The 15477-nt window shown below is 45.3% G+C and overlaps 1 protein-coding gene across 1 annotated transcript in view; it reads left to right on the top strand.

Annotated features, from left to right (window-relative positions):
- Window positions 1–15477, top strand: part of sestd1 (SEC14 and spectrin domains 1) — a 30211-nt gene that overhangs the window by 10722 nt on the left and 4012 nt on the right. Inside the window, exons 7-15 of the mRNA XM_030787240.1 lie at window positions 5919–6032; window positions 6806–6900; window positions 7397–7452; window positions 8189–8400; window positions 10059–10181; window positions 11208–11402; window positions 11627–11741; window positions 12623–12782; window positions 14182–14263. Coding sequence (XP_030643100.1) covers window positions 5919–6032; window positions 6806–6900; window positions 7397–7452; window positions 8189–8400; window positions 10059–10181; window positions 11208–11402; window positions 11627–11741; window positions 12623–12782; window positions 14182–14263 — 1152 coding nt within the window. The remainder of the gene's footprint in view (window positions 1–5918; window positions 6033–6805; window positions 6901–7396; window positions 7453–8188; window positions 8401–10058; window positions 10182–11207; window positions 11403–11626; window positions 11742–12622; window positions 12783–14181; window positions 14264–15477) is intronic.

Here is a 15477-nt window from a genome sequence, read left to right as displayed (position 1 = left end):
ACAGCATTAACACAGGACAGGATAAAACACTGCATTAACACAGGACAGAATAAACACAGCATTAACACAGGACAGAAGAAACACAGCATTAACACAGAACAGGATAGAACACAGCATTAACACAGGACAGGATACAACACAGCATTAACACAGGACAGGATACAACACAGCATTAACACAGAACAGGATAAAACACAGCATTAACACAGGACAGGATAAAACACTGCATTAACACAGAACAGAAGAAACACAGCATTAACACAGAACAGAAGAAACACAGCATTAACACAGAACAGGATAAAACACAGCATTAACACAGAACAGGATAAAACACAGCATTAACACAGAACAGGATAAAACACAGCATTAACACAGGACAGGATACAATACAGCATTAACACAGGACAGGATAAAACACGGCATTAACACAGAACAGGATAAAACACAACATTAACACAGGACAGAATGTACACAGCCTTGACACAGGACAGGATAAAACACAGCATTAACACAGGACAGGATAAACACAGCATTAACACAGGACAGGATACAACACAGCATTAACACAGGACAGGATAAAACACAGCATTAACACAGGACAGGATAAACACAGCATTAACACAGGACAGGATAAACACAGCATTAACACAGGACAGGATAAAACACAGCATTAACACAGGACAGGATAAAACACAGCATTAACACAGGACAGAATGCACAGCCGTAACACAGAATAAAACACAACAGTAGCTCAAGATCAGCAATTACTTCCATCCCGAGAGTGTCATTGGTTGTAAGGAGGTAATTTCCTCTATTGGCTGTGATTAATGAAACTTGCCCTAATGAAATCGTGTGTCTTCATTTACAAAGCCCTGAGACTCCATTATTTCTCAGTAGTCAGGGAGGTCTCATTGTGCTGTGTGCCATCTGAAATACCACTGTAATTTCCTTTAATTCAGTAGCTGCATGGAGCTGACTGAGAGCATAAATAAAATGTTGTTCTGTGCTGACTGGTGTCACTGGTGGTTCTGTGCTGACTGGTGTCACTGGCGGTTCTGTGCTGACTGGTGTACTGTGGCAGTTCTGTGCTGACTGGTGTCACTGGCGGTTCTGTGCTGACTGGTGTCACTGGCGGTTCTGTGCTGACTGGTGTCACTGGTGGTTTTGTGCTGACTGGTGTACAGTGGTGGTTCTGTGCTGACTGGTGTCACTGGCGGTTCTGTGCTGACTGGTGTCACTGGCGGTTCTGTGCTGACTGGTGTCACTGGTGGTTCTGTGCTGACTGGTGTACAGTGGGGGTTCTGTGCTGACTGGTGTACAGTGGGGGTTCTGTACTGACTGGTGTCACTGGTGGTTCTGTGCTGACTGGTGTACAGTGGCGGTTCTGTGCTGACTGGTGTCACTGGTGGTTCTGTGCTGACTGGTGTACAGTGGGGGTTCTGTGCTGACTGGTGTACAGTGGGGGTTCTGTACTGACTGGTGTCACTGGTGGTTCTGTGCTGACTGGTGTACAGTGGCGGTTCTGTGCTGACTGGTGTCACTGGTGGTTCTGTGCTGACTAGTGTACGGTGGTGGTCTGCTCGCTGTCACTAAGCTGATGTAGCGCTGGCCACGGATCACGGTGTTTGTTTCGGGTTGATCATATTGTGTGGATCGGGCTGGGCCCAGTTAAAATGACCCATTCCTGCACTGACCTGGGCCAAAGGTCAGGGTTCATCTCGGATCATCTGGATTATTCCTGTCCTGTGAGGCTGCAGGCAGGTTACTGTGGTCTGAGACATATTGAACTATTTTTAGAAGAGAAATCATGTGATGTGTCTTTGGTCTAAGAAACACAGAACGGTTTTTAGAACAGTGATCATATGATGTGTCTCGTCTTATGAAGTCTGACTTATGACTCAGATTTTGCCAGCACGAAATTTGGTCCCTCTTTCCCTGTGACTGGGGAAAACGAGGCAATGAAAATGAAATTGCACACTGCGGTGGCCATTTAAAGCGTGTGCTGTTATGTGTAATCATTCTGGTTTACAGTCAGGTTGCTGTGTTCTCCTCCACTGACTTTTACGATGGCTCCTCCAGTGTTTATTCACTTACACACTTTCCACTGTCCACTATGGGCTATGGCACTGAGAGCTTTAGACAGCACCCAGTGGATAACCAATGTCATCTTTAACTGTTATTGGTGACTGATGTCCAGCGTAAACAGCGTCATGCAGGCACACTTCCACAGCCAGCTGAAGACTCAGATTACACGGCTGGATTATATTGCCTAGTCTGGATTTCACACAAAGCCTGCACAGCTCACAATCAAAATGGAGACGTGGCATGAGAGTGGAGGGTCCACAGTGTTTAGGAGCAATGCATATATTTCATATAATACACATATATATCATATAATGCACATATATATCATATAATGCATATATATCATATAATGCACATATATATCATATAATGCATATATATCATATAATACACACATATATATATCATATAATGCTAATTTGTCTGCATTCGCTATGCTGCTTCACTTGCCTTGAACATTAACTGATAATGTCATGTTGCCTGGCAACAGTGACGTGGTTCCAGGCATGTGGTGACTGATGTTGGGAGGGACAGTGTTACAGTTGTGTGTGAGCACATGCACGTGTGTGTCCTGACACCGTTTTCTGGAGCTTTGTTTGGAGTCGTCAGTTTGTTTGTGCTTCAACTGTTTGCAGTGTGATCTGGGCCAGCAGTCCCCTCTGGCTTGTCCTCCAACTGCTGTCAGGAGCCAGATGGCACAGATTTGGCTGAATAGGAGGTCAGTGCACAGCCCTAGAAAAGCAAAGCCTTCAGAGAGAGAAGACTTGTAAAAACATTCATCACCCTGCTCTTGACCTACTTGAGAATGCTGGATGAGTGTTTTATTGTGGACGATAATGAAGATGCAGGTCTGTCTGGCTGCCTTGGTTCCCTGATTGACCAGTGATCCTTAAAGCCCAGACTGCCATGAATGTAGGACCACATGGAAATGGAAAAGGCCCCAAGGCAAAGAGAAGGAACTGGCGTTTCCCAGCTTCACTGCCACTCTTGTCCCACTGGACCAGCTCCTTTAATTACACTGATGCGCGGTTTTGTTTTGTGTGCGTGCGTGTGCTGCGTCTTTTTCTTTGACCTTAAATCCAGAGTAAGGGACTCTCTCTCTCTCTCTGATCATGTAAAGGACTAGAGCTGTGTGCACAATCCACAGAGGCACAGCCGAACGTCTGCTCTGTTATTTTCTGTTTCTAACAGTGTGTAATCTAAGACCTTTAAGGGGTGTGGTTGTAAGGTCCTGGTTAAACAGTAATGTGATTTAATGTGATCTGGAGGGGCCCTGTCCCATTTCCGCTCCCTCTCTATCCCTCTGTCAGCGCCTTGGCTCCGTTCTCCGTTCGTGCCTCATCCTCTATTAAAATAATAACTTCCAGCTTCTTTATTTTTCGGTTTGTTTACATGTACATCACTTCATTTTTCCCCGCCGGCTCTTCCCTCTGTCTTCACAGTAATCATCCCTGCCATTACGGACTAATGCAAAAGCAGGAATATTTATGGCGCTGTGTGGGGAGACCTCTTAAATAACCCTCAGCTTATTCACTGTGCTGTGACTGCCTGCATCCCTGTCAGGGAGATGCTAAGCTAAATATAAATCCAGGTGAAAAGATGCTGGAGATTTGAGTGGAATTGATCTGTACTGTTTCAGGCTGTCTCCCATGCCTTGCGTCCTCTTGCTAACCTTGCAGATGCATTGTGGAGAGTTGGCCGCTGTCCAGGCAGCTGCAGGACGCTGGAACAGTCCAGGGTCAAACTATGTGAGATGACTAACGAAGAGTTTGCTTCATTTTGCAAACACTGCGTTTCAGATGAGAGATCCTCACAGCCAGCTGGTTTTCCGCCCATGAGTAAACGGATAGATGGCAAATTCGCTTTTGAGATTCTCTTCACGCCAGCTCCATCACATGACGGAAACATGCCTCCACACAAATGATACTGAAGTAGTGCAGTAACTTTACTTACTTGCACACAAATAACAAGATTATATGAATGCGTTAAGCCTCTTCTTAACATTAGTAGAGTTTTTAAAGTTGACAGTAAGACAAACAGTCCTTGATTGGTCCTTTGAATACTTAGTGTTTTTTTTTCTTTGTTTTGCAAAGTGAGCTGGATTTCGTCATGTGTGTTTACTTTTCAGTAGGGTGTGGAAGAAAAGCCCCGCCCTGTAGCTTGTATTTGTTTGTGTAGAGAAGTGAATGTGACCAGCTGAGGGAATTATTTCACTGATCTGCCTAAATGTTTGTGAAAGAGAGCAAAATCTCTGTAGAAGACACCCTTTATCTGACTCTGAGGGAGTGAACAATGTTCCCCAGATATCTGGCTGAAAAATGGTATGCTGCGATGGCTCCTCTGTGTGTCTCGCTGGAGTTTAGTCCGTATGTGTTTATGCAGAGGCCGTGTCCCTGTGGACTGCGTGTTGACTCAGCTGTGCTCGTCTCTGCAGGAGCGACGCCCATCCTCACAGCACCCAGAGCACAGCCGAGCAGGCAGTCTGTGCACAGGGGCAAGAGTGAGTGAGTGTATGTATAAAGGAGTGAGTGAGTGAGTGTATAAATGAGTGAGTGAGTGAGTGTGTGCGAATGTGTGTGAGTGAGTGAGAATGTGAGTGAATGTGAGTGAGTGTGAATGTGAGTGAGTTAGTGCGTGAGTGTGTGAGTGAGTGAGTGAGTTAGTGCGTGAGTGTGTGAATGAGTGAGTGTGTAAATGTGTGAATGAGTGTGAATGTGAGTGAGTGAGTGTGTAAATGTGTGAGTGAGTGAGAGAGAATGTGAGTGAGTGAGTGAGAATGTGAGTGAGTGTGAGTGAGTGAGTGTGAATGTGAGTGAGTGTGTAAATGTGTGAGTGAGTGAGTGTGAATGTGAGTGAGTGAGTGAGTGTGTAAATGTGTGAGTGAGTGAGTGTGTAAATGTGTGAGTGAGTGTGTAAATGTGTGAGTGAGTGAGTGTGAATGTGAGTGAGTGAGTGAGTGTGTAAATGAGTGAGTGAGTGTGAATGTGAGTGAGTGTGTAAATGTGTGAGTGAGGCAGCGTGGGGCGGAGAGCAGGGCCGTGTGTAAATGCGTTTGTGTTATTTTTGCTGTAGTGCTTTATGTGGTGAGTAGAGAGGTAATAAACTTCTGTGACATTTAGTTGAGGACCGTGCTGTTTCACCAAACCTTTCGTGCTTTCCCTCACACTCTGTTCAACTCGTCCTTTTTCAGATATCAAACAGGCCCTAAATTATTCCTAACCTGTTAATCTTGGATGGTGTTCTTGTCATGGGAGAGTTCATCGCATGCTAACATTTAGGTCATGGCTAACTGCACGTTAGACGTTTGATATTGTAGGGTTATTTAATATGAACTTTTGGGTTCTTTGGGTGTCTGTCAGTGTAATTCCACGGTCATTGTGAATTCTTTGGTTGTGTTTGGACTGGAGAACAGCAGGGAAACTTTTGCTTCACCTCCCAGTGTCTAATGAACTTTGTGGTTCTGCAGGGCATGCTGGTTGCCCATTCAAACAGAAACTCCATCAGTCTTGAGTTTGGTTTTCTTTTCATCTCCAGTGAATCATGAGGGGTGTTGTCCTAAAAAGGCAGGCTAGCTAAGTCTGGATTTTTCTTTGGCTTGAAGGAAGTGGTGTGAGTGGAGCAGCTGCATCCTCCTGTGTCTCATAGAGAGGGTCATCTGATGTCTCCCTCAACACGTGCTCCCAATCCATCACTGCCATGCACGTCCTCTCAGACTCACTGACTGTTGTGTGCCTAACGGTTCTTGAGGTGAAAATGTGTAATATTTCATTGCAAGTCTTAAGTGCAGATGATAAAACGGTCGGATTTTACGATCCTCCTCTTCTCTCTTACAGGTGATTCTGGTGTCTGCCAATAAACTGACACGCTACATAGAGCCCTGCCAGCTGACTGATGAGTTTGGAGGATCTTTGGTTTACGACCACATGGACTGGCTCAACAAGAGACTGGTTAGTGTGACAGACTGGACATAAACCGAAAGGACTGGTTAGTGTGACTGACTGGACATAAACCCAGAGGACTGGTTAGTGTGACAGACTGGACATAAACCCAGAGGACTGGTTAGTGTGACAGACTGGACATAAACCCAGAGGACTGGTTAGTGTGACAGACTGGACATAAACCCAGAGGACTGGTTAGTGTGACAGACTGGACATAAACCCAGAGGACTGGTTAGTGTGACAGACTGGACATAAACCCAGAGGACTGGTTAGTGTGACAGACTGGACGTAAACCCAGAGGACTGGTTAGTGTGACAGACTGGACATAAACCCAGAGGACTGGTTAGTGTGACTGGACGTAAACCCAGAGGACTGGTTAGTGTGACAGACTGGACATAAACCCAGAGGACTGGTTAGTGTGACAGACTGGACATAAACCCAGAGGACTGGTTAGTGTGACTGACTGGACGTAAACCCAGAGGACTGGTTAGTGTGACAGACTGGACATAAACCCAGAGGACTGGTTAGTGTGACTGACTGGACATAAACCCAAAGGACTGGTTAGTGTGACAGACTGGACGTAAGTGCATAAGATCCATAAACATTAAATCATAGGTCATGCATAAATGCCTTGTTCTGTCTGCTTAAAAATGACGGTCCTTTTTTTGGGGGGGGGGGGGGGGGGGGGGGGTGTGAGGGGGTTGTGGAGGTGTTTTGATGGTTTTGATGGTGTATATTTCTGGGCCTTCTCCTTTAGTGTATTTGCCTTTGTCTGTGCTTAGATCTTTGAAAAATTCACTAAAGAATCCACGTCACTGTTGGATGAGCTCGCCGTCATTAATGAAAATGAGAAGGGAAACCAGCCAGACAAAGACAGGTACTCCTCATCTAATCTCCTCTAATGCTCCACATGTGTTTGTGTGGAGCAGGAACTCCGCTCTCTCTGTTTGGCTAGTGCTCTCTCTCTCTGTCTCTCTCTCTCTCTCTCTCTCTCTCTCTCTCTCTCTCTCTCTCTCTCTCTCTCTCTCTCTCTTTCTCTCTCTCTTTCTGTTATAAACCATGTAAAATATTAATGAAGGCATAGCTTTCTCATTACTCATTTAATAATGTCACACAGTCCACTGGAACAACTGAACCAAATAAATGTGTAAATGTGTGCTTTTAAGTTAATGACTTAGAAACAATGGCTGTAGTGTATTGATTTGTTTCTCCGGGTGCCATTGATGCTTACCTAATGATTAACTCTATAATTTCGGGGAACGGATTACGTTAGGGAGGGCAGTTGATGTGCCTGTTGATGTCATTTGCATTTTTAAGTGTAGCATTGCTGTGCTGGTCCTCAGAGGCCTGTGAACCTGCTGTTTTCTCCACAGGCCCCCAGACTGCTCTGTGCTGCCGTCCTTTGATCCAGAGACAGTGCTGCAGACTGGTGAGTGAGGACGTTGAGCTGAAGTCTGGCACTAACTTGCGGTGTTGAGGAGTTTGCGGTGTTGAAATCCATTATGTAAATTTCAGTAGCGTGACTCGTTAGTGCAGTGCTGTCAAAGCGGCCGTCTCTGTAGTTTAGGGAATCGTTTTTATGCGGTCACTCTCAGATCGGTCGCTGGAACAGATGTTTTGATGAAGGAACTGTGACCTCTGTTGTGTTTTCACTGCCTGATGTCAGCACTGAGGCTCCTTCTCCTTTTCTCTCCCATTGTTTCTCTGAGCTTACACTGAACCAGCAAAGACGCCATTGTCTTTGGCCTGGTCAATGTGTCTATTGTACCATCACGCAGCTGAAGAATCAGCTTTGTCAATTCAGTTTCTGCCTGTGTACGATCCTCACATGTCTGATCAACAAGTGGCTTTCTCCTCTCGGCTTTGGTTACGCTGTGTAAGGAGAGAGTTTGTGACCCTTTTTTACCAGAGCCACTGAAATGCTGAGATAGTCAAGCCTTTTCCAGGAGGGCACAGTCAAGTGCTTCTCACCCAGCACATTTAATAGCCGGATTCCTGATCTAAAGGACCATATGCTGTCATTTCCATCCCTGTTCATTCAGCACTCAGTCTCCTCAGCTCCAGTGTGTCAGATCATTTCTGTCTCTGTCTTTATCTGTCTTTCCTTCCTCTCTGATCTCTGCTGACCCAAACTCCCCTGTTCTGTTTGCGCCCCCCCCCCTCAGGACACGAGCTGCTGTCGGAGCTGCAGCAGCGCCGTTTTAACGGCTCAGAGGGCGGGACGGCCTGGTCGCCCATGGACGACGAGCTCCTGGCCCAGCCGCAGGTCATGCAGCTGCTGGACTCCCTGAGGGAGCAGTACACCAAGTACCAGGAGGTGTGTCGGCAACGCAGCAAGCGCTCCCAGCTGGAGGAGATTCAGACCAAGGTCATGCAGGTACAGGCTTCAGTGTCCGCGCGTCGCTCCCGCAGAGTGAAAGGCAGCACGTGTGTCCATGACGACTCTGAGTTACGTTTACATGAGCTGCCAGAAGAACACGATGATTATCGATTTTTTGTGTGGTCTCGTTTCGTGTTGTCCTTTCGGACTTGAAGTACAGCGACTGAAATTATAATATCAAAGCCAGGGGTGAAAAATGCGTAAGAAAGGGAGAATTTCTTGATATTATTTTGAAACTCACCTTTGCATCTGATTTCAGTAAGTCTGTCAGTAAGTTTTTGAGAGCTAAGCACAGTTTAAGTCTTTGTGGTAACTGAATGTACTGATTCAAGGTCCAGTGGATTCAGCGGAACATAAAGGAGATTCTGTTCCATGGTTTTATGGCTGTTGACTTTGTTTAGAGATCAGCATCACTCCTAACGAGCAGCTCTAATCGACCCCAGACGTCACTGCTATCAACACAATGTTGTTTCATTGCTCATGTACCCCAGACGTCACTGCTATCAACACAATGTTGTTTCATTGCTCATGTCTTCTGGGCACATTATCAGGCCAAGATGCAGGCGGCAGGACTGCAGGTCTACAGCAGATCTGTGCATATGTGTGTATGTATATATGTGTGTGTGTGTACGTGTGTGTGTGTGTGTGTGTGTGCCTGTGGGGGGGGGGGTTACATGTGAATGTATATGTGTGTATTTCAGAAGATTAAGATTTGTGGGCTACTATGCTGAATAATATTTCTTGTGAAAAGATATTATCTTGTAGAGAGACACAGATTTTTGAAAATATCTGCCAAAACATTTCGTCAAAGAAGATGAGGTGTCTGTCTCCATGGTGATATTTAGTCTTGTGGGATGCGACAGGTTGTTTTTTTGCGGGTTAAAAAAAGAGAGATCACCTAGTTCTTGTCTTTTGTGAAAAACTGCAGAGATGGGGTTGTTGGTAAGCTGCGTTTTTCCAGGGGAACAGGCGTGAGCATTGCCTCCCAGACTAACGGCTGGTGCTTAGGAACACACTCTGTCTCTTTGAGCAGTGCACTGGTTTATCGCTCCAGCCTGTCAAATGTACTACTGCTCCCTGCAGGAGGCAGGAGAGACAGGACAGCTTCATTTATGGTCAGAGCTGAAGTCATTTAAAGAACAGTTTCCATATTAATTCATCTGATTAGAGAAGAAACTGAAATGAGAAACAGCTGCAGACCTCTCTAATCGGATCCTCTCCACTCAAGTTTCAAGTTTATTTAGAGCCCAGTTTCACTGTTTACAGTCTCAAAGGGCTTTACAGGCCACAACAGTATTCACACCACTGCTTTGTGATACTGCCTGACACTGTCTGATGTCATTCTTTACATGGGGAGGGGAATTACTTGTTTAAATGCAGGGTCACTGAACATGCTTGTGTTTAGCTTTTTTTTTTTTTTTTTAATTTCAGTCTTTTTCATTGAAGTTTTTTTTTTTGAGTATATTTGCTCTTTGTTCACTTGTTCGTATCTGAACAGTAAAGAGAAGAAAAGAAACACAGATGTGCGTGATGCGTGTGACCTCCTCTTATCGCCTAAACCTTAAACGGGATTGGTTTGCTCTGGCTTTGTTTGCCGTCGGGTGAGTTGGGGCTGTGGGTCAGGTCAGTGTTAATTAATAGTCTCTTCCTCGCAGGTTGTGAATTGGCTGGAGGGTCCCGGCACGGAGCAGCTGCGGAATCAGTGGGGGATCGGGGACTCCATCCGAGCCTCCCAGGCCCTCCAACAGAAACACGAGGAGATCGAAAGTCAACACAGCGTAAGTGTGGACAGCCTCCGCCCACACTCAACATCCAACCGCTAATAAATGAAGCACGACGGTGCTCGTGAACTGGGCTGCCTTTTTCTGAGACCTGACTCATCTTAACTTGTAAATAGTAACATCCCATAAAGCTCTGTCTAACCTGTGTGACCAGCCTGCCCATGGAGTGGCGTGGCAGGGCACCAGGGTCTCGTCTCGGTGCCAGGTCTTTGTCATACTTTACATACAGTCTTTGTCAGTGAGAGAGACAGGCAGCGTGAAATGAAGTCACGACCTCAGGTTTCCACCACGTGAGTTACTAAGATCTGAGCCAGAGATGAACGAGTCTAATTCCAAACCCGCCGTTTGATTGGCTGTAGCTTTGAGTCGGAGAAGGCAGAGGGGGCGGTTGGTGTTTAAATACAGAACAGGGGAAAAAATGATTTTCCCTAAAGGCCTTTTGGTCAGCCTCACCGGGAGAATATGGAATTTTAAGACAGAGTTTTATTTCAGATATTTACACTCCCTGTTTGGGTCATCAGAAAAGTCTGTTTCCAGAACAGGAAGTGACCAAAACGCCAGCCGGACCAGCTGCTGCGCGTCACCCGTGTTTTCCCTCAGTGTGTCGAAAAAAAAACAAACAGGAACGCATCCTGTGTTGATGTACAGAGAAAGAGACTGGGGGGGTTTGGATGAAATAATAGCTTTATTTTCAGTTCTGTCGCCTTTACTCAGTCCACAAGGTGGCAGTATAGCACTGTTTTTACAATGAATTTGTTATTCATAAGTAGAATAATTAATTTTGTGTTCTCTTCACAGATTTTAGCTTTGTGTTTGCAGTTTACCTTGGTTTGAAAACATTTTTTGAATTACATTTGAATGATATTTTCCAGCAGTAAGTGACAGTTATGCCACCGTTTCCCTGCGGTGTTGGAACAGGAATGACTTTTAGCCGTGTTAGGTTGACGTGTGTGTGGGTTGTGTTGTTGTGACGGTAGCTGTGCGCTGTGTTTCTCTGTGGTGCCGTGGTGCTCTGTGGTACAGGAATGGTTTGCGGTCTATGTGGAGCTGAACCAGCAGATCGCTGCCTTGCTGAGTGCGGGCGATGAGGAAGACCTCGTGGAGCTGAAGAGCCTTCAGCAGCAGCTGAGTGACGTTTGCTACAGACAGGCCAGCCAATTGGAATTCAGACAGAACGTTCTACAGTCTGCCCATGAGTTTCACAGCACTGCCCATGATGTAAGCAAACTGTTACGCCCGGTCCTTTTCATATTTCAATTTTCATATACTCTGTTCTCAAGCCACAGACCACTGGGGTCATTTACCTGTAATTCTTACGCTGTAAAGATTCAGACGTGCTTGTGTTGTTTCCCGGCTGTGAGTCCTCAGTTAACGCTGTGAGAATGAGTGTGTTGTGGGCAGCCTGCTGCGTGTGTCGTAAAGCTTTGGTGTCTCTCCCTCAGCTGTCCCAGCAGCTGGACGGCCTGCTGGGCATGCTCTGTGCCGACGTCGCCCCCGCCGACGCCTCTGCCATCCAACAGACTCTCAAACACCTGGAGGAGAAACTCAAGAGCGTCGGTCAGAAAAATATATCTCTGTTTTTATTTAGCCTCTCAGACTCCTGTTCCCTCCGTATCCACAAGTTTAGACTTGGTGATGTCAGCACATGACTGTAAAAGAGAGACTGTGTTGAGATGTGTGTGGATGTGGAGTGTGTTTTTATGTTATGACTCACTGACCGTGCTGAGATGTGTGTGGATGTGGAGTGTGTCTTTATGTTATGACTCACTGACCGTGCTGAGATGTGTGTGGATGTGGAGTGTGTCTTTATGTTATGACTCACTGACCGTGCTGAGATGTGTGTGGATGTGGAGTGTACACATCCACACACATCTTTATGTTATGACTCACTGACCGTGCTGAGATGTGTGTGGATGTGGAGTGTGTCTTTATGTTATGACTCACTGACCGTGTTGAGATGTGTGTGGATGCGGAGTGTGTTTTTATGTTATGACTCACTGACCGTGTTGAGATGTGTGTGGATGTGGAGTGTGTTTTTATGTTATGACTCACTGACTGTGCTGAGATGTGTGTGGATGTGGAGTGTGTTTTTATGTTATGACTCACTGACCGTGCTGAGATGTGTGTGGATGTGGAGTGTGTTTTTATGTTATGACTCACTGACCGTGCTGAGATGTGTGTGGATGTGGAGTGTGTTTTTATGTTATGACTCACTGACCGTGCTGAGATGTGTGTGGATGTGGAGTGTGTTTTTATGTTATGACTCACTGACCGTGTTGAGGTGTTTGTGGATGTGGAGTGTCTTTATGTTATGACTCACTGACCGTGCTGAGATGTGTGTGGATGTGGAGTGTGTTTTTATGTTATGACTCACTGACCGTGTTGAGGTGTTTGTGGATGTGGAGTGTGTCTTTATGTTATGACTCACTGTATTTCAGAGGGAGCCCTGCAGGGCCTCAGAGAGAAAGGACAGGCTCTGCTCGACCAAATGTCCAATCAGACGTCCTGGTCCTACGGGAAGGACGCCCCTATAGAGAACAAAGAAAATATCGACCATGTCCACAATGTCATGGAAGACATGCAGCTTCGAAAACAAAGGTATCTTTTCTCTCTTTTTCTCTCTCTCTCTCTCTCTCTCTCTCTCTCTCTCTTTGTTTGTGAGCTGTATCCAGCTGTCCAGCTGTCAAGGCCGGAGTGTGAGATTAATGGAGCGTGTGTATTTGATGGAGAGCGTGTGTATTTGATGGAGAGCGTGTGTATTTGACGGAGAGCGTGTGTATATGATAAAGTGTGTGTGTCTTTGATGGAGAGCGTGTGTATATGATAAAGTGTGTGTGTCTTTGATGGAGAGCGTGTGTATATGATAAAGTGTGTGTGTATTTGATGGAGAGTGTGTGTCTTTGATGGAGAGCGTGTGTCTTTGATGGAGAGCGTGTGTCTTTGATGGAGAGCGTGTGTATTTGATGGAGAGCGTGTGTATTTGATGGAGAGCGTGTGTATTTGATGGAGAGCTTGTGTATTTGATGGAGAGCGTGTGTATATGATAAAGTGTGTGTGTATTTGATGGAGAGCATGTGTATATGATAAAGTGTGTGTGTATTTGATGGAGAGCGTGTGTATATGATAAAGTGTGTGTGTATTTGATGGAGAGCGTGTGTATATGATGGAGAGCGTGTGTATATGATAAAGTGTGTGTGTATTTGATGGAGAGCATGTGTATATGATAAAGTGTGTGTGTATTTGATGGAGAGTGTGTGTATTTGATGGAGAGCGTGTGTATATGATAAAGTGTGTGTGTATTTGATGGAGAGCGTGTGTATATGATAAAGTGTGTGTGTATTTGATGGAGAGCGTATGTATATGATGGAGAGCGTGTGTATATGATAAAGTGTGTGTGTATTTGATGGAGAGCGTATGTATATGATGGAGAGCGTGTGTATATGATAAAGTGTGTGTGTATTTGATGGAGAGCGTATGTATTTGATGGAGAGCGTGTGTATATGATAAAGTGTGTGTGTATTTGATGGAGAGCGTGTGTATATGATAAAGTGTGTGTGTATTTGATGGAGAGCGTGTGTATATGATAAAGTGTGTGTGTATTTGATGGAGAGCGTGTGTATATGATAAAGTGTGTGTGTATTTGATGGAGAGCGTGTGTATATGATAAAGTGTGTGTGTATTTGATGGAGAGCGTGTGTATATGATAAAGTGTGTGTGTCTTTGACGGAGAGCGTGTGTATTTGATGGAGAGCGTATGTATATGATGGAGAGCGTGTGTATTTGATGGAGAGCTTGTGTATTTGATGGAGAGCGTGTGTATTTGATGGAGAGCTTGTGTATTTGATGGAGAGCGTGTGTATTTGATAAAGTGTGTGTGTATTTGATGGAGGGTGTAGATATGGTGGATCTGAAGGTGTGGTGCTGTGGTGGATGTGAGGAGAGAGAGTGATGGAGCATGTGTGTATTTGATGGTTGTGTTGTGTGATTATGTGTAAAGGTGTGAAGACATGGTGGATGTCAGGAGACTGAAGATGCTTCAGATGGTTCAGCTCTTTAAGTGTGAAGAGGATGCCTCACAGGTCAGTGAGTGTTTAAATGTGAGGAGGATGCCTCACAGGTCAGTGAGTGTTTAAATGTGAGGAGGATGCCTCACAGGTCAGTGAGTGTTTAAATGTGAGGAGGATGCCTCACAGGTCAGTGAGTGTTTAAATGTGAGGAGGACGCCTCACAGGTCAGCGAGTCTGATCAACAACTTCTTTCATTTTTGTTTGAGGCTTGGTTTTGAGTAGGGATGCCCCGATCCGATACTGACTCAAATAGCTGGATCGGCCATCTGTCACAATGGGGCCAATCTATTCAGTTCAATTCTGTGTTTATGTCTACGTGCGCCGGCAGACCTGTGCCTTTTGCTAGAAGGAGAGCCAACATAGCATGGAGGGAACATGTTAAACGAATGGTCCACTGATAAAAGCTTCAGGACATTTGAAATTTATGAGCACAAGTGTTTACCCTATAAAATAATCCGTCAGCTTCCTCTTTTGTATTGTTCTCCCCTTCCTTTTGTCCATGACGGAAAACTCGCCCACGGAAAGATGTCACTATCCCCACAATCCTTCTCAACACCGCTTGCTCTGGGTCATTGACAAACGTTGCCATAACAACAGAGACGATTACGCGTAAACAACTAATTTCATCAGCTAAAAGTTTTGTTCCCCTTGGTGAGGAGGTTAGATGAGAACCGAATTCTCCTGACAAATTTATTCATATTTTTAAAAGCAAAATCCTGGAAAATATTGGGTGGGACACACTAACACCATTGGAAGAAGCTGTTAACTTTGTCGGATGCATTGCAAAGACACGAGAAACTTCCCTGCGATAGTGTGACAGCGACAAAAATAACAGAAAAGGTTCTCAGATTCATTGTTCTGGATGAGGAGCCCCTGACCGTCGTTGAACAAAGTTAGGAAAGCAGTGTTTAAGCCCAGCCTGATGTTGCTGGATGCATAAAAGAATGACCCCAGGCTCTTCCACACAGTGAGGCATAAAGTTTATTAATTAAACACTGGTATCGGATCGGTACTCGGTATCGGCAAATGAGACCACTGTAGACCTTCATTTAAGCGCTTGAACTTTTGAGCTAGGTGACAGGCTTGCTGTTTTGCGAATTTCGCCCCTAGAGCGACAAGTGGTAGGGTGACATTTGCGAGGTGTTTCGCTGTGTGGAAGCCTAGCGTAAAAGTAAATGTATAAAAAGCGAAGCAAATGCGTTCTGTCCACCATGATTTTTTTTTCC

This window comes from Chanos chanos, chromosome 10, assembly GCF_902362185.1.
Source record: "Chanos chanos chromosome 10, fChaCha1.1, whole genome shotgun sequence".
Taxonomy (NCBI): Eukaryota; Metazoa; Chordata; class Actinopteri; order Gonorynchiformes; family Chanidae; genus Chanos; species Chanos chanos.
This window is presented reverse-complemented; position numbering and strand designations above follow the sequence as displayed.